Genomic DNA, 22,730 nt, shown 5'->3' with positions numbered 1-22,730 from the left:
CATCTCTTTCTAACATATACAGACATTTATGCATTTATTTATTTATTTTTGAAGGCATTCATTTTTACCTTCATTGTAAGCCTTGATAGCAAAATTATTAGATTTTTTATTATTATTATTACATAATATTAATACAACATACAAATATAGAGGATCACAGTGATTTAACTATTATAACTATATTACATTCATAATAACTTCAAAGGAACAAACAAAGAAAAGAAACTACTACAGGAGATAACTTAAGAAATTTCCATAAGAAAAGGGTTCAAAATTCTTTACATCCTTTTTGCTTTTTTATTTCTTAGATCTTTTAAAGCTTCAGTGTAATGCTTAAGTTAAATTTTAAATAATGTAATGTTAGGTTTATTATTAGACCATTTTTGTTTGTGCATATGGTATTTTCCCCATACATAATTATTAAATTAATCACTAAATTCCTATTTACAAAATGCAATACAAAAATGTATCTACAGCTCCAGTTCACCGACGCTAATGCAGAAATGGCCTTGGCGTTGGCGCCCTCTGCCGGGTGACATTATGTAATTGTTTTAAACGGCAAACATTTATTTGTTTTGCTTTATTTTGAATATACATATGCATTAAACTATCGATACAAGTGTTTTAAAATATTACAGAACTTAACAAAAACGTAAACAATAAAAAAGTAAGTATTAAACTGGCTTAGCATGTGTATAATTAGCGCATATTAGCATTGAGTTTAGCAGCTCCACGCAGTCGTATGGAAGCGCCGGTGATCGCTGTCGGTCGGATGTTGTACGGATCCCGTCTCCGTGATCGATTAGATTGATTAGAGGTCGTGGATGTGTCGTGTAGGCCTCTCTCCGCTGATCCGCTGATCGTGATGGAGGACTGGAGCGACTGTTTGGATGTAGCCGTGCAGATCACGCGCAGAGCCGGACAGGTAACGTTAGCGCGTCGCAACACGTTATTCGGTTCATTCATTACAAACATAACCGACTAACGGCGACCGACTCGGACAGCTACGCGGAAACGTGACCGGATGCGCTGTGCAGATGATAAACACACAGATATGATCGGTAACGACCGCTGTGTTGTGTTGTGTTGTTCGAGCAGCGCTGCGGACGGTTATATACGAGTCTAAACACCGCTTCAGTAGCAGCTGTAACGATGACCTTTTACATGTTTCCACTGTTATAAATAGCTCTGATAAAGCTGCATATCTTGCCCAGGATGGGCTACAATGTAGCCTGTGGAAAAGAATAAATAAGACAATGCATATTATTATTATTAGTATTATTATTAAAGTATTGCTAGCACAATATTTACTGTTTATTATCATTTATTATTACATTTTGTCACTTATTATGTTGATTATATTAATAACACTCTCAAAGCAATAACAAACACTATATAATATTTATAATGTGTGTGTGTATATATCTATCTATCAGGGTCATTTTACTATTATTTATCTGCTAATAGGCTATATTTGTTACTGACCTTTTAAAATTAATTCTGTATTTGAATATTTTCTCTTTTTTTGTTTAAATTTTAGTTTAAGGTTTACACATTTCATGATGTGATTTTTGTCATTTTTATCATTAGTTGTTTTTTTTATATTTCTATATAGATTCAATTTATTTTTATTTTAGTTTTGGTATTTTTATCACATCAAATCAAACTTAATATCAAATATATTTTGTTTCTGTTTTTTTAGCTTTTTATATTTCTATGTAGCTTTAATTAATTTTTATTTTAGTTTTAGTGAATTTCAATTAGGTGCTAATGTTTTTCATCTCGTGTCATTTTTGGTATGTGCTTTTGTCATTTTTATTTAACTTAATTTAATTATATTTCCATGTAGCTTTAATTTATTTTTACTCTAGGTTTAGTAATATTAGTATGTCAAATTAAACTTATTTTATTTTAGTTAGTTGCTAAAGCAAGATTTCTAACTTTCATTATTTTTCTATTTATTTATTTTTAAGTGTAAGATTTTCATCTAATGTTTATATTTGATTTTATTTCAGATTTAGCCTATTTCATTTGATGGAAATGATTTATAATAGTTAACAATAACACCAGATTTTGTCGTATGGTTCAGTGATGGTAATATTTAATGTTGCTAACATATATATATATATATATATATATATATAAACAATCCCCATATCACTCTACCAGCACCAGAAAATACCATACACTGTGTGCAGAATTATTAGGCAAGTTGATATTATGGTCATATTTTTTTGCCAAGAAAATTTTACCAATTCCAAACCACATCAATCTTAATAACTACAAAATCAATAGTAGTTATTAAGATTGATGTGGTTTGGAATTGGTAAAATTTTCCTGGCAAAAAAATATGACCATAATATCAACTTGCCTAATAATTCTGCACACAGTGTAGTGTTAGTTACCGTGGTTGGCGTGAGGAGTGACTGCGTGTTCTCCATCAGATGGTTCAGTCTGCGGTGAAGCAGGAGAAGCGGGTGAGCAGCAAGAGCACACCGACAGACCTGGTGACGGAGGCAGACCATCAGGTGGAGGAGCTCATCATCTCCACGCTCAGGGAGAAATACCCCTCACACAGGTACAAACTCACACATACCTCTCATGTATTTAATGATATCTTCTATCAGCTAACCCAAGCAGCAGCGCACACAGTCTAATCCGGACTTTGGCTCGGTCAAGGCTCAGAAACGTAGCAAGGAGATCGTTAAAATAATCCACGATGTGACATCAGAGGTTCAACCGTAATTTACGAAGCTAAAGCGAACGATACATTGCCGATAATGAATGCGATATTGCGTAGCTTGTCAGTGAACTACGGCTCTGTGTAGTAATTGCTGCTCCATCTGAAAGCAGGTGATGGAGATTTACTACTAATCACAGAACCGGCTTTACTGACGAGTTGCGCATGATCATCGCATTCGATTAATTGCACAGCCCTATTCCTGAGGGGTAAATCCTCCTCGCCCTAACCCCGTACCCTCTTGGGATCTCCCTCTGGTGTTTACGGCATTGTAGAGGGCCCCTTTTGAGACATTGTCATATGTCTCAAACATATCACCTGCAGCCCAAGACCGGTCACCCACTGAAGCTAAGCAGGGTTGAGCTGGTCAGTACCTGGATGGGAGACTCCTGGGAAAACTAGGTTGCTGTTGGAAGAGGTGTTAGTGAGGCCAGCAGGGGGCGCTCACCCTGTGGTCTGTGTGGGTCCAAATGCCCCGGTATAATGACGGGGACACTATACTGTAAAAAGCACCGTCCTTTGGATGAGATGTTAAACCGAGGTCCTGACTCTCTGTGGTCATTAAAAATCCCATGGCACTTCTGGTAAAGAGTAGGGGTGTAACCCCGGTGTCCTGGCCAGATTCCCTCCACTGGCCCCTGTCTATCATGGCTTCCCAATAATCCCCATCCACTTGATTGGCTCTATCTCTCTCTCCTCTCCACCTGTAGCTGGTGTGTGGTGAGCGCACTGGCGCCGTTGTCCTGTGGCTGCTGTCGCATCATCCAAGTGGATACTGCACACTGGTGGTGGTTGAGGAGAGACCCCCCACATGATTGTAAAATGCTTTGGGTGTAGAGCAATATACAATGAAAGCGCTTTATAAATGCCTTCATTCATTCATTGCATTCCACAGAGCGGAGAAATCTGTCAATAAAGACTGTTCTTAACGGCGCGGGCTTCCATCAAGAGGGTAGGGGACCTGCATGCATTTTCGGTCAATGAATCATGCCTGGAATTGTCCTTTCAGGGACCAGGTGGTGAACCTGCAAGCACTGCCCTCGGAGGAGGCAGACCCAGCTCTAGCTTTACTGTGCCTTGTTCACGCGTTACGCCTATACGTGGACCGTACGCAGAGCTTTAGGACCTCAGAGCAGCTCTTCGTCTGTTACGAAGGCCAGCAGAAGGGAAAGGCTGTCTCCAAGCAGAGGCTGGCCCACTGGATAGTGGATGCCATCGTCTTGGCGTATCAAACCCAAGGCGTGCCTTGCCCCCTCAGGTTGAGAGCACACTCGACGAGGAGTGTTGCTTCTTCCTGGGCATTGGTGTCCGGCGCTAGGCCTACCACTTGTAAGTACACAGGTAAACAGGTCTGTGGATGATGCAGTCAACATGGGACTGCACTTCATCCTGCAGCATCTGGACAGACCAGGGACTTATGTGAGGATCCTGTTTGTAGACTTCAGCTCCACTTTTAACACCATCATCCCATCACTCCTCCAGCCCAAATTAACTCGGCTCTCCGTCCCCACCTCCGTCTGTCAGTGGATCACCAGCTTCAGACAGACAGGCAGCAGCTAGTAAAGCTTGGTAAATTCTCATCCAGCACCCGTACGATCAGCACTGGCGCCCCCCAGGGCTCTGTTCTCTCCCCGCTGCTATTCTCCCTCTACACCAACGACTGCACATCTGAAGATCCCTCTGTCAAGCTCCTGAAGTCTGCAGATGACACCACAGTCATCGGCCTCATTCAGGACGGTGACGAGTCCGCCATCATTGAATCCGTCCTCTGCACTTCAATAACTGTCTGGTTCAGCTCAGCTACCAAATCTGACCTCAGAAGACTACAGAGGGTAGTCTGGACTGCTGAGCGAATCACTGGTACAACCCTCCCCGCTCTCCAAGAACTGTACTCATCCAGAGTGAGCAAAAGGACTGGCAAAATCACTCTGGACCCTCACATCCAGCACACTCCCTCTGAACTGCTTCCGTCTGGTTGACGCTACAGAGCTCTGAGCACCAGAACGACCGGCACAGGAACAGTTCTTCCTTCAGACAATCCATCTCATGAACACCTGACAATAAACGTGGAACACACAACACTATTATACAGTATTCACTTAACACACATACTTAATTACATTTCAAATTTGCACATATCATACCTGTACATACATAATTGTCTATATTATATATTGTGTTTTTGCTATTTTGTATATTATTCTTTTTATTATCTGTGTCCTGTCGCTGTCATTCTGTTGCACTGGAGCTTCTGTCACTATAACAAATTCCTCGTATGTGTAAACATACCTGGCAATAAAGCTCATTGTCATTCTCGTATTCTTCCACAGTACAGCTCCCCTCTTGGTGAGCCCGTGTCTTTCCCTTGGCAGACTCTGCCGGTGTTGACTCCCTCCTAACTGGGCCGGAGCCACCTCAGAGACATTCCATATATTGTACTGCCCTTAATGCCCAGTCCATATGTGTAAGCTCCACATGATGCCTCCCTGCGGGCAAGATGTGGATTCTGCAGCGTCATGGGCGTCGGAACCATCGTATGTGGGTGAGACAGGACCCACCCACTTTTGAAGACCAATGATATTGGACCCACCCACTTTTACCGTCTCTAATTCAGCGAATACATCTGTGCACTTTTCAGAGCGCCGTCAGTCAAATCCATTCCACATGACGAATGCCCTAACAGATTAAACTCCATTTAGCTACAGCCTTGAATTCAACGCTGCTGCTTCCTCAAATCTATTGCACTTGGCGGTTACGGTCCTGAGTCCTGACCACATCACTGTCTTTACAGGATGTGTTTAGGGAATATTTGCATTTATTCACATGCGATTTGATTAGCTACTCATGTGGTGGACTGTCATGATTTTGGCTAATACAGGACACTAATGAATGATGCGCATCAGAGGGGATTTGTGGGTATGCGCAAAGCCGACTGATGAAGAAGTGTACGCCGTATACCTGAGTATACCCTGCACTTCCACTGCATATAAATTAAACTCCATTCTATGTTTTCACAAGTTACTCGCACCTGCTGCAAGACACAGCAAAGTAAACAAAGCATCTTAGCGTATCTGCTGCTCAGATACACCTAACCCTACCAAATACTTTTTTTTTTTTACTTTTCGATTTATTTCCTTCATTTTTATTTTTATTGAAAACAAATGCCTTTCAGATGTAATATGAGATGTGAAAAGGGAGACGCAAACTCGGGTCGCTCGCGTCATAAACACTGTTACATGCTTTACCACCTGCACCATTGGAAAGGTGTTCTAGTGACTGTCTTTTGTAATGTTGTGACATTAGTGGACAGAGGTAATGGTTATTTACCCTGCCGACAAGGCGGCCTATTCCGTTAAAAGGCACCAGACTACAGAAAATGGCATATACTCCAGTAATTTTTTGCTTCTGATGCCCATGCGCAGCATCCCTGGAAAGGACACGCTTTCCCAGTGTTATCCAATAAGTCTTATTGTATGGGTCAAGAGGAACAACAGTATAGACACTCTCCACGTAAGCCATTGCCTATCTTCCGCCTGAGTAGCCACGGGGGGGATTCAGGTGGCTTACTAGGGGTGCTGGAAGGGGCAGCAGTAGTGGAGCTTTGTTAGAGATCCCAATTTCATCAGGACGATGTGACTGCCTGAAAGGGAACGTCTCTGTTATGTATGTAACCCCTGTTCCCTGAAGGAGGGATCGGAGATCGGAGGGATCCCATCGCCACAGTTGCTGTACCACCGAAGGGCACCGGGTCGCATATATATATATATATATATATATATATATATATATATGTATGTATGTGTGTGTATGTAAATATACAGTTGTGCTCATAAATTTACATTTCCCTTGCAGAATATGCAACTATGTTAATAATTTTAACAAAATAAGAGGGATCATGAAAATTGTTATTGTTTATTTAATACTGTCCTGAATAAGCTATTTCACATAACACGTTTATATATTCTCCACAAAACAAAATAGTAACAATTTATAAAAATGACCCTGTTCAAAAGTTTACATACCCTTGAATCTTAATAATCTGTGTTGTTTCCTGGATGATCCACAACTGTTTTTCTGTGTTGTGATAGTTGTTCACGAGTCCCTCGTTGGTTCGGAGCAGTTCAACCGCCTGCTGTTCTTCAGAAAAATCCTCCAGCTCCTGCACATTCTTTGCTTTTCTAATATTTTCTGCATATTTGAACCCTTTCCAACAGTGACTTCATGATCCTTCTTATTTTGTTAAAATTATTAACATGTTTGCATATTCTGCAAGGGGCATGTAAATTTATGAGCACAACTGTATATATACAGTATATAGGCAGCACTGCTTTCATTCATAAGCATTCATTATTAAGATTAACACCATCACTATACCACCTCAGAAGTGTTTTACAAAGACACATTTGATCAAATCAGCCTATTTTCCTATGGAAGATTTTTAGCTTTGCTATCCATAAAAGGGCACTGCAGACTTACTGTGAAGTGTTAAATGATTCATAATGTTTCTGTAATAACTGTTTGTATGATTGTTCTCTGTGTCAGATGTTGATGTGATGTTGATTATAATAATCTCAGGTTTATCGGTGAGGAATCGTCTGCTGCTGGTGTGAAGTGTGAACTGACAGACGACCCTACGTGGATAATCGATCCCATCGACGGGACGTGTAACTTTGTGCACAGGTACCATAACCATCATATATTGTGTTTAAATCATCACAGAAATATATTCTTGAGTTCCCAACACACAATCCTTTATTTTCAGTTTCCCTATGGTGGCAGTGAGCATCGGATTTGCTGTAAGGAAAGAGGTAAACACTGATAAAGCTATACAGGGTCAGAATTATGAGTGCTTTCATTGATATCATGTGTTTATGTTCAATAATCACAAGATTTCTGCCCCTCAGCTGGAGCTTGGTGTCATTTACCACTGTTTTGACGGGACGCTGTATACGGCCAGGAAAGGACATGGAGCCTTTTGCAACGGTGTGCGACTACAGGTTTCGAAAGAAAAAGGTCAGCTTGTTTTTCTATGTTTTAATTACTTTTTTGCAATAAATACCTGCGATAATGAACGCAATATATTGCGTAGCTTGTCATTGAACTACGGCGCTGTGTAGTTAATGCCGCTCCATCTGAGAACAGGTGATGTACGTATATATGTGTCCCTGCAGCACAGAAGCAGTCATAAGCAGCACAGCTATATTTGTAGCAATAACCAACAATACATTGTATGGGTCAAAATTATACATTTCTCTTTTATGCCAAAAATCATTAGGATATTAAGTAAAGATTATGTTCCATGAAGATATTTAGTAAATTTCCTACAGTAAATATATCAAAACTTAATTTTTGATTAGTAATATGCATTGCTAAGAACTTCATTTGAACAACTTTAAAGGTGATTTTCTCAATATTTAGATTTTTTTGCACCCTCAGATTCCAGATTTACAAATAGTTGTATCTCAGCCAAATATTGTCCAACAAACCATACATCAATGAAAAGATTATTTATTGATGAATGTATAAATCTCAGTTTCAAAAAATTGACCCTTATGACTGGTTTTGTGGTCCAGGGTCACAAATAACGTAATGTGTTTTCTATGTCAGATGTGTCGAAGGCCCTCATTCTCACAGAGATCGGGGCGAAGAGAGACCCTGCAACACTGGATATCTTTTTAGGAAATATGAAGAAATTGCTGAGTGCACCTACTCACGGGTACGTCAGAAAACACTCCGACTCATCCACTGATGTGCACTGTACATGTGTCAGCTGTAAAATAAAGAGGGATGTGGCTCATATGTGACTCTGCAGCACAAAAGCAGTCATAAGCAGCACAGCTATATTTGTAGCAATAGCCAACAAGACATTGTATGGGTCAAAATTATGTTCCATGAAGATATTTAGTAAATTTCTTACTGTAAATATATCAAAACTTAATTTTTGATTGGTAATATGCATTGCTAAGAACTTCATTTGGACAACTTTAAAGGTGATTTTCTCAATATTTAGATTTTTTTGCACCCTCAGATTCCAGATTTTCAAATAGTTGTATCTCAGACAAATATTGTCCAACAAACCATACATCATCTGAAAGCTGAATAAATAAGCTTTCCATTGATGTATAAATCTCAATTTCCAAAAATAGACCTTTATGACTGGTTTTGTGGTCCAGGGTCACATATAGACAGTGTATGATGTAAAGATCAGGATTTGACCTTTGACCTACAGTGTGAGGATCATCGGCAGCTCGACGCTAGCGCTCTGTCACATCGCCAGCGGCGCGGCCGAGGCCTATTACCAGTACGGTCTGCACTGCTGGGACATCGCAGCGGCCGCGGTCATCATCAGAGAGGCCGGCGGATACGTCATCGACACCACAGGTCAGTCACGCTCACAGATCGAGCTCTGGATGCGGAAAATGCACCATAGTTGGTCAGTATTGCTATTATGCTGTTATCAGGAGTGGGTTTAATTCATAATGTAGGATTTTAAACAGTGAGGGCTTTTGTATCTGGATGGTTGATTTGGGATTATTATTTGATTATGAATGTTGAACTTGAAGGTGTTGGGCTGCGTGAAACTTCAGTAACTAAACATGAGGATTTGGGTGAGCACACGATTAAAATCTAAACATTTACACGATGTTTCATACATAGTTTAGTCTTTGTATATAAGCTGTACCTAAATCTACAGTCATAAAAGGATATTTATACTATAGGATGTTAATATAGCTCAATGTTTGCATATTATTCTTTATACAGTGCCCTCCACTAATGTTATTAAATATGAGCAAAGGCGGCTGTGAAAATAAATCTGCATTGTTTATCCTTTTGATCTTCCATTAAAAAAAATCACTAAATTCTAACCTATCATTGAAGTAAAACAATAGAAAGTGGGGAGAAAATATCTTTGTGAAATAAATGTTTTTCTCCAATGAATGTTGGCCACAATTATTGGCACCCCTAGAAATTCACCCCTAGAGTAAAATATCTCATCCCATTCATATTTACTTTTTTAGCACACCAGGGTGACTTCTATGGTCAGATCAAACTGAAAAAAAATAGCTTTTCGGCAGCAAACCCACCAGATGAGTTTAGTACAGACAGGGTTAAAAAGTAGCCCATGTCCACGGTTAAATATACTGCTGGATCTTTAATGTTGTGGCCTGTTTTTCTGCCGGAGGTCCTGAACATCTTTAATCTGTTAAATACCAACAGATTAAAAAAATCAAAACCCGTCTGCTTCTGTTAGAAATCTTCTAATGGGCCGTGTTTGGATCTTACACCAGAACAACAATCCAAAACAAACATCAAAATAAACACAAAAGTGGGTCACTGAGCCCAAATTGAATCTTTCACCATGGCTGTCCCTGTCCTCTGACCTGAACCCTACAGAAGATGAGTGAGTGAACCGAAGAGAAGAAGCTGTGAATCTGAAGGATCTGGAGAGATTCTGGATGAAGGAATGGTCTCTGATCTCTTCTCAGGTGTTCTCCAAACTCTTCAGGCGTTACAGGAGAAAACTCAGAGCTGTTATCTCGGGAGAAGGACGTTGCAATAATTGGGTGCCAATAATTGTGGCCAACATGAACTAGAGAAAGCATTTATTTCATCATGAGATTTCCCCCCCATTTTCTATTGTTTTACTTCAATGATAGGTTAGAATTTAGTGATTTTTTTTTAATGAAAGATCAAAAGGATAAACAATGCATATTTATTTTCACAGCCGCCTTTGCTCATATTTACCAAGGGTGCCAATATTAGTGGAGGGCACTGTACATATGAAAAGTGCTATAATAAAAGCTGCACATGCAATACATTAAACTATTGTTTATTTTATAGCTATTTATTCATATTTAGTGTGGTTTTTACATTTTAATCATTTTAGTTTAGGTTAGCTTTGGTAAATCTGTTTTGCATAAAATTCATTCAGATTAGATCAGTACGTTCTCGTAGTTTAAAATGCTTTATAATTCTGACCTATAGATTAATTAAATAAATAAGAAAGATACTACAATAAAATAAATCAATAAAAATAACTCAAAATAAAAAAGAATGAATAAATAAGAAAGATGCTAAAATAAAATATATCAATAAAAATAACTAAAACACAAAATAAAAAAGAATGAATAAACAAATAAATAAGAAAGATGCTATAATATAATATCAATATAAATAAAACTCAAAATAAAAAAAGAATGAATAAATAAGAAAGATACTAAAATAAAATATCAAGAAAATAAATAAAACTCAAATTAAAGAAGAATGAATGAATGAATAAATTAAATAAAAATAGTAAATGTCTCAGGTGGTTGCTGATTTGTGTGTGTGTGTGTGTGTGTGTTCTGCGGTGGGACGGTTCACAGCATGCCTGTGTGTGAAGCGACACAAAGAGGCTTTGTTGTGGAGGCCGGTTAGGTCATGAGCATGCGGTCCGAGAGAGACGAGGGTCCTGAGAGGAATATCGCTTCGCACGTAACGCCCCAAAATAACACCAAAGATTTCCTCCCAGTCTGCATGTTCTCTGTTATCCAACTGATGTAGTTGTGTGTACAGCGATATTATTGTAATCATGCCTAGATTGTCATCTTACATTTGTGTGATGATTAAACTGGGTTAAAAATACAGTTATGATGACATGCTGCGAAATCAACAGGCTGACCGACAAAGAAAGTCAAATAAATGTGCCTTTCACACAGCTATGAACTAAACTATAAAAACATAAAACAATAAAACAAAACATAAAGTAAATAAATGGATAAGTAAATATAACACCACATAATAAAGATATGTAAAAAAAAAATAAAAAAATAAAAAAAACATTAATATAAACTAGAATAAAATACTGTAAAAATAAAGACCCAAAATAAAGTAAAATAAAAATACACAACATATATATATATATATATATAAAACATACAAACCAAAAATAAATTAATAAAAAATATATACATCCATTTTCTCTGGTTTTTTTAACTTTTAAAAGTGTTTTTCACAACAGATTACAAAATACATGCTTTAAAAAGTAATTTGTGATTCATTTCATTAAATTACTTGAATTTAGTAACTTTCTTCTGCATTTTATTTTTTAACATCAGACAATATATAAAGAAAAAGCTTTTAATGTACCGATCAAAACAGACAATATTAATTAACTCAATGATTAAGATCATTAAATGCCATGTCTATATATATATATATAACAGCCTGCAGGTGTCAGAGCTGGAGAATCAGCAGGTGCTTCGTCAGTTAACTCTTCTTCTTCTTCTTCTTCTTCTTCTTCTTCTTCTGAGTGCAGGAGGCGCGCTCGACCTCATGTCCAGACGGGTCGTGGCCGCTGGCTCGCGCGAGATCGCAGACTATGTGGTCAAGCAGCTGCAGCCTATAAACTACGGCCGTGACGACACTGACCCCGACGACCTGCCGTGACCTCTGACCCCATCCTAAGCCTTTTACCTCAGAACACGCCACAATCCTGCCACGCCACATCTGCAGCGTCCTTTAACTCTACATTCACATTTCTATCGGTTTAACATCGTCTGATCACGGCGTACGTTTGAGTGATTCACTTCTGGATGAACACAAAGATGCACTGTGACCCTGGAGCACAAAACCAGTCGTAAGGGTCAGTTTTGTTAAAATGAGATTTATACATTATCTGAAAGCTGAATAAATAAGCTTTCCATCTGGAATCTGAGGGTGCAAAAAAATCTAAATATTGAGAAAATCACCTTTAAAGTTGTTCAAATGAAGTTCTTAGCAATGCATATTACTAATCAAAAATGAAGTTTTGATATATTTACAGTAAGAAATTTACTAAATATCTTCACGGAACATGATCTTTACTTAATATCCTAATGATTTTTGGCACAAAAGAAAAATGTATAATTTTGACCCATACAATGTATTGTTGGCTATTGCTACAAATATGCTGTGCTGCTTATGACTGCTTTTGTGCTGCAGGGACACATATGTGTTCAAGCATATTTACCTTTTTATACCTTGTAGTTTATTAAATTGCTTCATCCATGGAAATAATGTTGGCATGTTAAACGCTGGGAGTCGCTTCAGATGCCTTGAAATCACAAGGATGTTGATGATGCCAAATTCAGCTGATTTTCCATGCGCACCGTTTGATTTGACATTACAAAAATGGAAATATCTGCTTCTGATCAAAGAAAAGCAGCTGGTTATGATTCCTTCAGATTGTTACGGTTGTGAAACACACAGCTAATCAGATCATCTCTCAGGACTCGCTGCTTTTACAAACTATGCTTCACTTTAGAGATCACTGAAGATTACATAGCTTTCTATAAAATTCATCTTAAAGTTTTTTTTTTTTTGTCTTATTTTCCAGTAAAATATCTAAACGGTATTACACCTTGTTTTTAGAGAATGTGAAATATTATTACAGTTTGAAATAACTTTTTTCTTTTTTTAAATTGATATAAATAATGATTTCTGAAGATCATGTGACACTGAAGACTGCAGTAATGATGCTGAAAATACAGCTTTGATCACAGAAATAAATTACAGTTTAACACACATTCACATAGAAAACAGCTGGTTTACACTGTAATAATATTTCACAATAATACTGTTTTTACTGTATCTGTGATCAAATAGATGCAACTATAGTGAGCAGAAAAGGTGTCATTAAAAACAGTAATGTTTCCAAACTTTTAATAAGTACTGTATGTATAATAATAATAATAATAATTTTTACACTTTGTTTTTAATCAAATAGTTGTTTTTTTTCCCTGGAATACATGACAAAAAATATTGATTCATAAAAATGCAGTGAAGAAATATAGCAATCCGGTTCTACATGTTCATACACCGTTTGATCTTGTGCAGCAGCTGGCATTATGGTAATTTCTCAATTAAGACATCTTCATCACCTAAACAAACAAAACAGATCCTTGTGATTTCATCCAAAGTTTCCTGACACGCACTGCAGTTTTAACCTGTATTTTACTATTTTATTTTATTTTTTAAACGGATGATCTGCAGATCTAATACTTGTATAAATACACGGAGGTTTGAGATTTTCTAGTTTTTCCTGCTGTGTTGATCTTAATGAAATCCACTTTTTAATCTCTCTGTAAATCAGGGCAACATTCCTCTGGTATTAACTATTAAAATCATACACTAAAATCAACGGCGTCCAGTCTTTATTCAGCCAAAATGAACCTGTCTTTGACAGATTATTGTGCATATTTTAATTTCAGGCTTTCTTCATTTGAGAGGAGTTTACCAAGTACTCAAACACTGTTGAATTCTGAGGTACTTCAGCTTCATTTATCTAATTTGACAGTTAATTATGTGTGGATTTAGCGGCTGACTCTATTCAGTACTCTCTCATCCGCTGCTTTATTCCAGCTCTGCTGGCTGCCATTGAACAGACATTTTTGGTTTCATTATTATGCTGGATCTCTCTAAAAAGCGCCACGGTTCCAGCTGTCGACCAATTTTTAGTTTAAATTCATATGCAAGAGCTCTTGGAAATGAAATATACAGCTGAATTTTGGCAAATCCAGTTGAACTGTGTCCCCACCTTCAGCCCGGTCTCTATACGATCTGTCCAGAGTCTCCAGGTGTCTGTTTAGATCCAGAAAACTCTCTTCTGGCTCCACAACTTTGGAAAGACTTTCTGAATTCAGTTAAAACTGCCAACTCTAATATGTACTTAAACAATAATTACTGCCACTCAATGTCCTCGATTATGACTATTACCTTCTTCTGACACAATCATGCTCCAGAACCACATTCTTATTAAAGGAACAGTTCAACCAAAAATTTAAAAGCTGCCGTCCAAGTTGTTTCAGCTTTTGTCTTCTCCAGATGTTCACTGATGGACTGGAGTGCTGTGGATGTTTTTATCAGACTCTCGTTCTGACGGCACCCATTCACTGCAGAGCATCCATTGCTGAGACACTGATGCAGAGACACATTTCTACAAACCTGATGAAGAAACACACTCATCCTGATCTCAGATCGTCTGAGAATGAGTATTAATACACTGTATGTTGTCCATGTTGACACATTTTCACAAACTTGCAAGTTTATTTATTAAGTTAATAACTCGCATCATAAACGTTAAGGTCCAGCTATAATATTTCATTTTAAATACAGTTCATATAAAGTGGTAATATAAAAAGATACCAATAAACATTTTGAGGTCATGTACTCCAGACAAATTTCTTTTCAGGTAAAGTGGGCCATCCCTTATTTATCAAACATTATTCTGCATCTCAATTAAAAATGCATGATTTATTAACACGTATATGATCAGACAAACATATTTAACAAACCCCAAATGTATATAACCTACAGGTTATGAGTGAAATAAATCATGTGTAGATCCAAAGAAAGAACATGTTGTGTTGACATTAAATTTGATGAAATCTGAATATCAGAATATTAAGAATATTGATTTAAAAAAAAAAAGAACTCTACAATACATGTGACTATAAAAAAAAAATTGTCTATGCTTTCTAAACATTTGAAACAATTTTTAATTTGTTTCCACATTTTAAAGCTTTATATTCCACATCTATATTGTCCTCCTCTCTCCCTTTCTTCACTCCACAGATTGAACGTCTCATTTATGTTTTCTAAAAAAGTAAATTATACATGTCACCTATAAAATAACCAGTGAATGCCAATTTATTTAATGAATTTGGATATAATTATTGAAGGTTAAATGTTGGCCCACTTTACCTGAATCCAACACATTCAGCCAAAGTGGGCCAGCAATATTTCAACACCTTAGAAGAAAACTAACAAATAAAAAAATAATAATAATATATATATATATATATATATATATATATATATATATATATATAATATTCTTTGCATTTTATTCCCTGATGGTAGCATTGAATAAAACAGGAACTGTCACAATAATGTTTGTTTACATTTAGAGAGCAACCTTAGGCCTATAAGTTACAAATAAAAATCTTATGTCAAAGAGTTTTCTGTATCTTTCACCATGACACAGTCCTCCTTTGAGATGTGGCCACACCCACCAGTGTCATATTGCATCAACCAATACTAGTTTATCATTTAGAGAAATAGTGCCCCTTTAATTAAGAGCCATTGTTATGCTCTGAAAGTGTAAACCATTTGAGCACAGTACAATCAAGCTTGAACGGCCCACTTTACCTGAATTCACCCTATAGACTTTAAATCAAAGGTAAACCTGTAGAATCACAGTCGCATCCGACAGAGCAGCCTGCAGTGCATTCCTCTGACGCCCTGCAGGTGGCGCTGCAGCCGCTCTTATACTAGTTATTTATTTGACATCAAAACAAACATTGCTTTACAAGCGCTGCAAACATATTTGACTTTTACATGTTTTTACTTCTATATGTAAAAATATTTTATATTTTATATCTATATTTTATTGACAATAAAATGTGAAATTATAAATGTTTCTTTTATGCAAAAAATCATATCAAAAATGGTATTAAGTAGGCCTAAAGATCATGTTCCATAAAGATATTAAATTTCCTACCGTAAATATATCATAATTTAATTTTTGATTAGTAATATGCATTGCTAAGAACTTAATTTGGACAACTTTAAAGGCGATTTTCTCAATATTTAGATTTTTTTGCACCCTCAGATTCCAGATTTTCAAATAGTTGTATCTCAGCCAAATATTGTCCGATCATAACAAACCATACATCAATGGATTAATTCGGATGAAGTGCAAATATCAATATAAAATAATTGAGCATTATGACTGGTTTTGTGGTCCAGGGTCACAAATATAGGCTAGTTAAATAAAATATAGAGTAAAATATAGAAAAATAAAATCCCACCACCGTTCATTTGCATTCCAAAAGTTTAATTTCTCTCTCTCTCTCTCTCTCTCTCTCTCTCTCTCTCTCTCTCTCTCTCTCTCAGGGAGCAGCTGTAGTAGTACCTGAGCCCGGCGGAGCCTCCACCTCTTCCCTCCGAACACCAGCCCCTCATCTGCTGAATGGTGGAGTGATTTGTCAGTTTTTGCAGGGTGGTCCTTCTGTTCATTGAGGAGGAGAAAAAGTGCGTCCAGATGCCAGTGAAGCACAGCTCCGCAGAACTCCTCCAGGAGCTCCAGACTCGCTGGGACCGGGGTATGTCGAACCACGCGCTTTGGAGGAAACCCAGCGGACTCGGAACGAATGAATCCGCAGCTCGCTGATGTTTGCGGGGCGTCGCAGCATGATCTCCTGTCAACAGGTAAGACGAGAGACCTGACGCGCGATCTGCTGCTCTGAGCGGAATAAACCATGTCTGAGGAGAACTGAGGAACCTGCGCGAGATCTTCGGGATTATCTGGACTCTGAGGTTCTTCAGCCTGTGGTCAGCATGAGGACTAGACTAGACTGAAGCGAACCCGGGCTCCACAGGGCCGGAGCGGATCATGCGCTGCACCTGAAGAGCTCTGGAAGCAGATTTCTCATTTCTGCATCTGATCTCAGTGATATTGTGATATGATGGCCTCGGAGGTGGTGTGTGGACTCATCTTCAGACTGCTTCTGCCAGTTTGCCTCGCCGCAGGTAAGGCTTTCTTTACTGAGCATGAAACAATACAGCAGACATGTACGGTGACACGAGCAGAATTGGGTTTAATATGTTTATTAAACACATATAAAGTTGGCAATTTCATAAAAATAAAAAAAAACTTATTATTTAAAAAAAAAATATATATATATATATTTTTAGTTTTAATTTTATATACTTTAGTTAAATTAATTTACTATATTTTAATTAAAATTCAATATTTCACTCATTTTCTCTTACACATTTTATGGTTATTAAATATGATCATTTATATATATATATATAAACAAATGATAATTCGTATTATTTTTAAAAATGTATATTTATAGTAATTTTAATTTAATGTCATTCAGATCATTTAATTTAATATATTTTAATTAAAGTTCAATATTTGTTATTATGGTTGTTAAATATATAAAAATAAATAAATATATATAGAAATAATAGAACCAATAAGTCCTATTATTTTTAAAAATATTTTTATATACATTTTTATGTAATTTAATTCAGTTAATTTAATATATTTTAATGAAAATCAAACAGTTTTACTTATAGTCATTTTAGTCTATTTTGTGATTATTCAACTCTTTCATCAACGACAATTTCTACGGACTGTATCTCTTAACAATCAGTTTTACTGACTGTGTTTTATGCAGACCCATGGCCCTGTAATGTTTTGGACTGTAAGTAACGTAATAAATGATCATCTAAGCATAAGCTTCATCATATAAGCTTAACTTTCAGTATATTTGATAAATAAAAACACAATGCATGCTGAGATTTAATATGATAAACCTGCCCAGGTCGCTGAATTCTCCTTTATTCACATTTACGCTGATAAATGAGCAAACTATTCAGGTCTCGACTTAAGATCTGGAGTCGAAGAAGTCACCCAGGATATAAAAAGTCATCCGTTATGATTTTATTATGAATTATGATTGATTCATTGATCATTTGCACTTCACAAACAGTTCTCTCACTAAGTAGGCCAAAGGTCAACAATATAGGCAAAATGCAGCCACATTATTAATTAGAATTTAACTAGTGCAATGATTCATCTTGATACGCTTGTCTTACATATTGAGTGCATACATGCATTATTATATTTAACGCTTGTAACCTTCCATTTTTATTGCTGTTTTTACTTTTGATTGCAGTTTGATTTTTGTTGTTGTTGTTGCAAGTCTGTGAGCATTTAAGAATTATAGCGCTGATTTATGCACTATTTAGTTGGTTTGCACCCAGCATTTTTAACTCTTTCCCAGTAATAAATCAAACTCTTCTGTAGTTTTGGTGTGAGATGAGTAATACACTCGGTGTTCGTGCAAACACGCTGTCTGGCTAAAGTCAGCATGAGTCTGATAGCAGAGAGACAGACAACAGAGCTTCTGTCTATCAGCGCAGAGCAACTCTTCCTCTCTCTCCGCTTCGGTTTTCCCCTCTCGCTGAGATCAGATACACAATACTTCACATTTACCCTCTCAATTGTCTGTTTTTGAGCGAAACGCCTTCTTCTGCTCCTCTGCGTCCCGCTAGTGCCTCGTGTGACTCACGCACAGTGTTTTCACAGATAGTGAGGGCTTGAACTTCTTAAGGCTCCTGCCACAACAATCCAGATCTCTGCTCTCCCACAACCCACTGGTACGCCCCATTCTTCAGCAACACCAAAGACTGTTTATTTGTGATAAAACGCCCAACTGAAACAAGATCAGAGAGAGAACAGTCAGCCTACATAACACAGAGCTGTTTCAATCCCTAGTGAGCTGTCTACCTAGTCAGCAACATTTGAGACCACAAAACCAGTCATAAGGGTCAATTTTTCGAAATTGATATTTATACTTCATCTGAAAGCTGAATAAATCAGCTCTCCGTTGATGTATGGTTTGTTAGGATCGGACACTATTTGGCTGAAAATCTGGAATCTGAGGGTGCAAAAAAATCTAAATATTGAGAAAATCACCTTTAAAGTTGTTCAAATGAAGTTCTTAGCAATGCATATTACTAATCAAAAATTAAGTTTAGATATATTTACGGTAGGAAATGTACAAAATATCTTCATGGAACATGATCTTTACTTAATATCCTAATGGTTTTTGGCATAAAAGAAAAATGTATAATTTGGACCCATACAATGTATTGTTGGCTATTGCTACAAATATACCTGTGCTGCTTAAGACTGCTTTTGTGCTGCAGGGTCACATATGAGAGCTCACTACGCAAAAAAAAAAAAGAAAAGTATTCCACAAAATAACATTGCATAAATAAAGCAGCATCGCTTCACAGCGATCCCAGAATGCATTGCAACAAGCTCGGACGAGTAGAGAAAAATGCTGATTAAAAAACAGCTAAAACCAGCCTTTACCGGATGTCTGGTTTTAGCTGGTTTAAGATGGTTTTGAGCTGGTTAGTCAGCTGGTCTCCCAGAACTGGTCAAAACCAGCCTGTTAAACCAGCTGAAACCAGGCTGGAAGACCAGTTAGAAATGAACCAGTTGGTTTCTTCAGCAGGTATCAGTTCTAAAATCAATAAATTATTCCATTACATTTAAATGATGTATTTCACCGTTATCATATCGTTAGCTTAGCAACATGCTAACACCAAGCTCAGCTGGAATCAACTGTGAGAGATAAACAGATGCTGCCAATTAAGAACTGAGTGCATTTATTTCATTCATTACTAAAAGCATAACAAAAGGTTGCATTAAGTTCAAATCAACTGCACTGAAAAACAATGGTTCATTGAATTTACTAAAAAAAAAAAGGTAAGTGGTTGCAATCAATTTATTTGAGCTACATTTAAATAAACAAATTTAGTTGACTAACTTTCAACATTTTTTTTTTTTTTTTTATTTAAATATAGCTAAAATAAATTGTTTGCAACCACTTACCTTAAAAAAAAAAATAGTATAATTTTTTTTCAGTGTGTTTTACCCAGTTGCTGGGTTTTTTAGTGTATTGTGTGTCTTTACTGTAATCAGCTGTGAGGGTTGCTGTCCATGAAGAGATGTGTGTGATGTTTCATGACGGTTACTTTGGGGCCGTTCCGTGTGTGTTTTGTTTTGTTTTTTGCATTCCACTTAACTGCTTTTCCATTGTTTCTTTGTAAACATGCACTAGCTGGATGTTTTTGACCACTGCGTTCACGTCTTGCGTCTCTTGCAGCATCTCGTGCGTGACACAGCATGCTAAAAATATGGCTCTCAAGTAAAAATAAGTAAAAATGCATCTCTAGACCTTATGTTTTTTTCCATACCACTGCCCTGCGTCTCGTGTTTTAAACTTTAAATGCTGTTTTTTCCCAGACATTTCCAGGCCGGATTTTTCCAAATTGCTTAAAATGTTTGGGTTTTGGCTTTTTTTTTTCACCCTATTGACAGTCTCTCTACAGTCCTCATACATTATATATACATTTGCATCGCTTTAACCGTTCTCTGTAGGCCCCGCCTTCTCGGAGGCTAAGATTGGTTGATTATGTTCAATGCCTTCGCACTATTGGTCAAACCACTTTTCATTCATTACCTTTATCATGACCAGGTAGGGCTGGGCAATGATAAACTCTGGGCATTTTTTACCAGATGTGGATGAATCTAACAGTAGAAATAAACATGACGGCAGCAGTTTAGTCACTAGTAAGGCTGCATGCTATGCATGTCTTTGTGTGAATGGATGGTGGAGTTTACGTGGCACTCGTCTCAATATATGAGGACATGAACTTCATCTCCAGAGCTGCTCCACGAGTCACTTCAGCAGAAAAACTACCATCAAACACACAGATCTTCACCACAACCCGCCAAAATAAAAGTTCAGTTTAAATTGAAGAAACTATGACAGAAATATATTACTACTGTATACTAAAATGCAATTCTCAAAGTAATAATAATAATAATAATATTTTAAAGCAATATCATACAAGCAAGATATTTTTCCATCCATGTTTTAATATTAAACATACAGTTCCGTTGTGCAGCATCTTATTTGACAAAAATTAAAATGCAATGTTTTGTTGTAAATTAATTGTTATATTTTCATTTGAGTACATTTTAAAATATTCCATGCATTTTTGAAGTTTCTATTAATTAATTTCATTAGATGACATTTTTGATGATAAATTTGTATTAAATCATAAAACACAGAATCCAGGGAAAAAAAAGTAAAACACACAATGCCTTAATTTATGGGCGGCTAATTAGTTTAATTTAGAACAAACAAGTTCTGTTCACTCTCAAGGTCTAACAAACATGTATTTCCTTCCCCATCAATGCTTAATGTTAAATATTATGATAAATATTGGTATCGTATGGCATGCAAAAAAATATATATCGTCATAATATTGTCGACTTATAGTCATTTTATTGAATTGCAAAATGCTTTCTGTGTGAAGGAGGAGCTTTTAGACCCAGAAAGAGCTAGAACGGGTCTTTCATTCGCTCTCAAGGATGATGCAAAGGTCAAATCCTGCTCTTTTGTGAACACAAACCATCACTTTGAGTTTTATGGCTTTTTCTAAAGAGGTTCACTGAAATAATAAAATCAAATCCAAATAAAGCTTTGGCTTCCGCTTAAATGCATGATTTTTAAATGTTATCAGTATCAGGTCAATAAGCTAAGCATCATAAACACAAGCTGAAGTGATTTGTGTAAACGCCGGACCTCCGCAAAGCTCTCGAGTGGGACGGTGACTAAGGTGAGCGTAGATTTCGCTATACCTAAATATTTCATTGCACTCGAGGGAAATATTTTGTTTGCACGTATACAGGAAGTAAACAGCAGTTATTTACTTTTATAGGACGATATGATACATCTAGCATCAAATATTTGCGACTGCTTCCTTTATGTACGTGCTTTCTAAGGCCATAAACATCATCCACCCGTATGCAAACTTTGCGTTATGTTGAAATATCAATTCCGATCTGACACTTCTGAGTATAGCGCTACGAGCGTTTGACCTTGCGTAGGTAGAAGCGTTTAAGTTCACGTACTTGCGTGTGTTTCGGGCCTTAAGTACACCGTGAAGATCTACTTCAGAAGCCCACGTCTCTGGGTTTTGTTTGTGTTTGTGTTTAAACTGGAGTTTGGCGCTGGTTAAACCACACATAGTGTTTTGTTAGACAGCTGCTTCATTTGTGGCTTTGCAGAGTCAAAAAGACTTTTAATGTCATTTGAAACGTTAAAGACATGCTGTACACAGTCACGCTCTCATTACGGCTCTTTATTCCTCTAAATGGCCAACTATGAAGTCACAGAGGACTAGTAGACACATTTAACCCGGTGCCCTTCAGCTGGGTTCGGCTGTAACTTCAGTACTTCTGAAGCCTTTGCTGTTGTTTGAAAGCAAACATGATTTGTTTGGTAAAGGAATACCAAGCTCATATCAAACCAAATGTTATTCAAGTCAAAATCTGAAGCCTGTTTACTCTTCTGCTGTCTTTTCCTTA

General features: G+C 37.0%; 2 protein-coding genes across 2 annotated transcripts in view; both read left to right on the top strand.

The window, feature by feature from the left end:
- Positions 1-161: 161 nt before the first annotated feature.
- Positions 162-13,920, top strand: impa2 (inositol monophosphatase 2). The gene is made up of 8 exons (XM_058765685.1): positions 162-925; positions 2,445-2,578; positions 7,316-7,420; positions 7,503-7,548; positions 7,645-7,753; positions 8,348-8,456; positions 8,970-9,121; positions 12,039-13,920. The coding sequence occupies exons 1-8, from the start codon at positions 866-868 to the stop codon at positions 12,167-12,169; spliced, it is 846 nt and encodes a 281-aa protein (XP_058621668.1). The 5' UTR covers positions 162-865; the 3' UTR covers positions 12,170-13,920.
- Positions 13,921-16,819: 2,899 nt separating this feature from the next.
- The window catches only part of LOC131533372 (piezo-type mechanosensitive ion channel component 2), a 143,233-nt gene continuing 137,322 nt past the window's right edge, over positions 16,820-22,730 (top strand). Inside the window, exon 1 of the mRNA XM_058765676.1 lies at positions 16,820-17,293. Coding sequence (XP_058621659.1) covers positions 17,227-17,293 — 67 coding nt within the window. The 5' untranslated portion in view covers positions 16,820-17,226. The remainder of the gene's footprint in view (positions 17,294-22,730) is intronic.

Source organism: Onychostoma macrolepis, chromosome 24, assembly GCF_012432095.1.
Source record: "Onychostoma macrolepis isolate SWU-2019 chromosome 24, ASM1243209v1, whole genome shotgun sequence".
Lineage (NCBI taxonomy): Eukaryota > Metazoa > Chordata > Actinopteri > Cypriniformes > Cyprinidae > Onychostoma > Onychostoma macrolepis.
Note: the sequence above shows the minus strand (reverse complement) of the source record. Positions and strands in the feature narration are given on the sequence as shown.

Bases quoted from the DNA above. Each gene is read 5' to 3' on its own strand.
- impa2 (XM_058765685.1), top strand. From the start codon at position 866: ATGGAGGACTGGAGCGACTGTTTGGATGTAGCCGTGCAGATCACGCGC. The intron at 926-2,444 runs GTAACGTTAGCG...GTTCTCCATCAG, and splicing joins TCACGCGCAGAGCCGGACAG to ATGGTTCAGTCTGCGGTGAA. The intron at 2,579-7,315 runs GTACAAACTCAC...TAATAATCTCAG, and splicing joins GAGAAATACCCCTCACACAG to GTTTATCGGTGAGGAATCGT.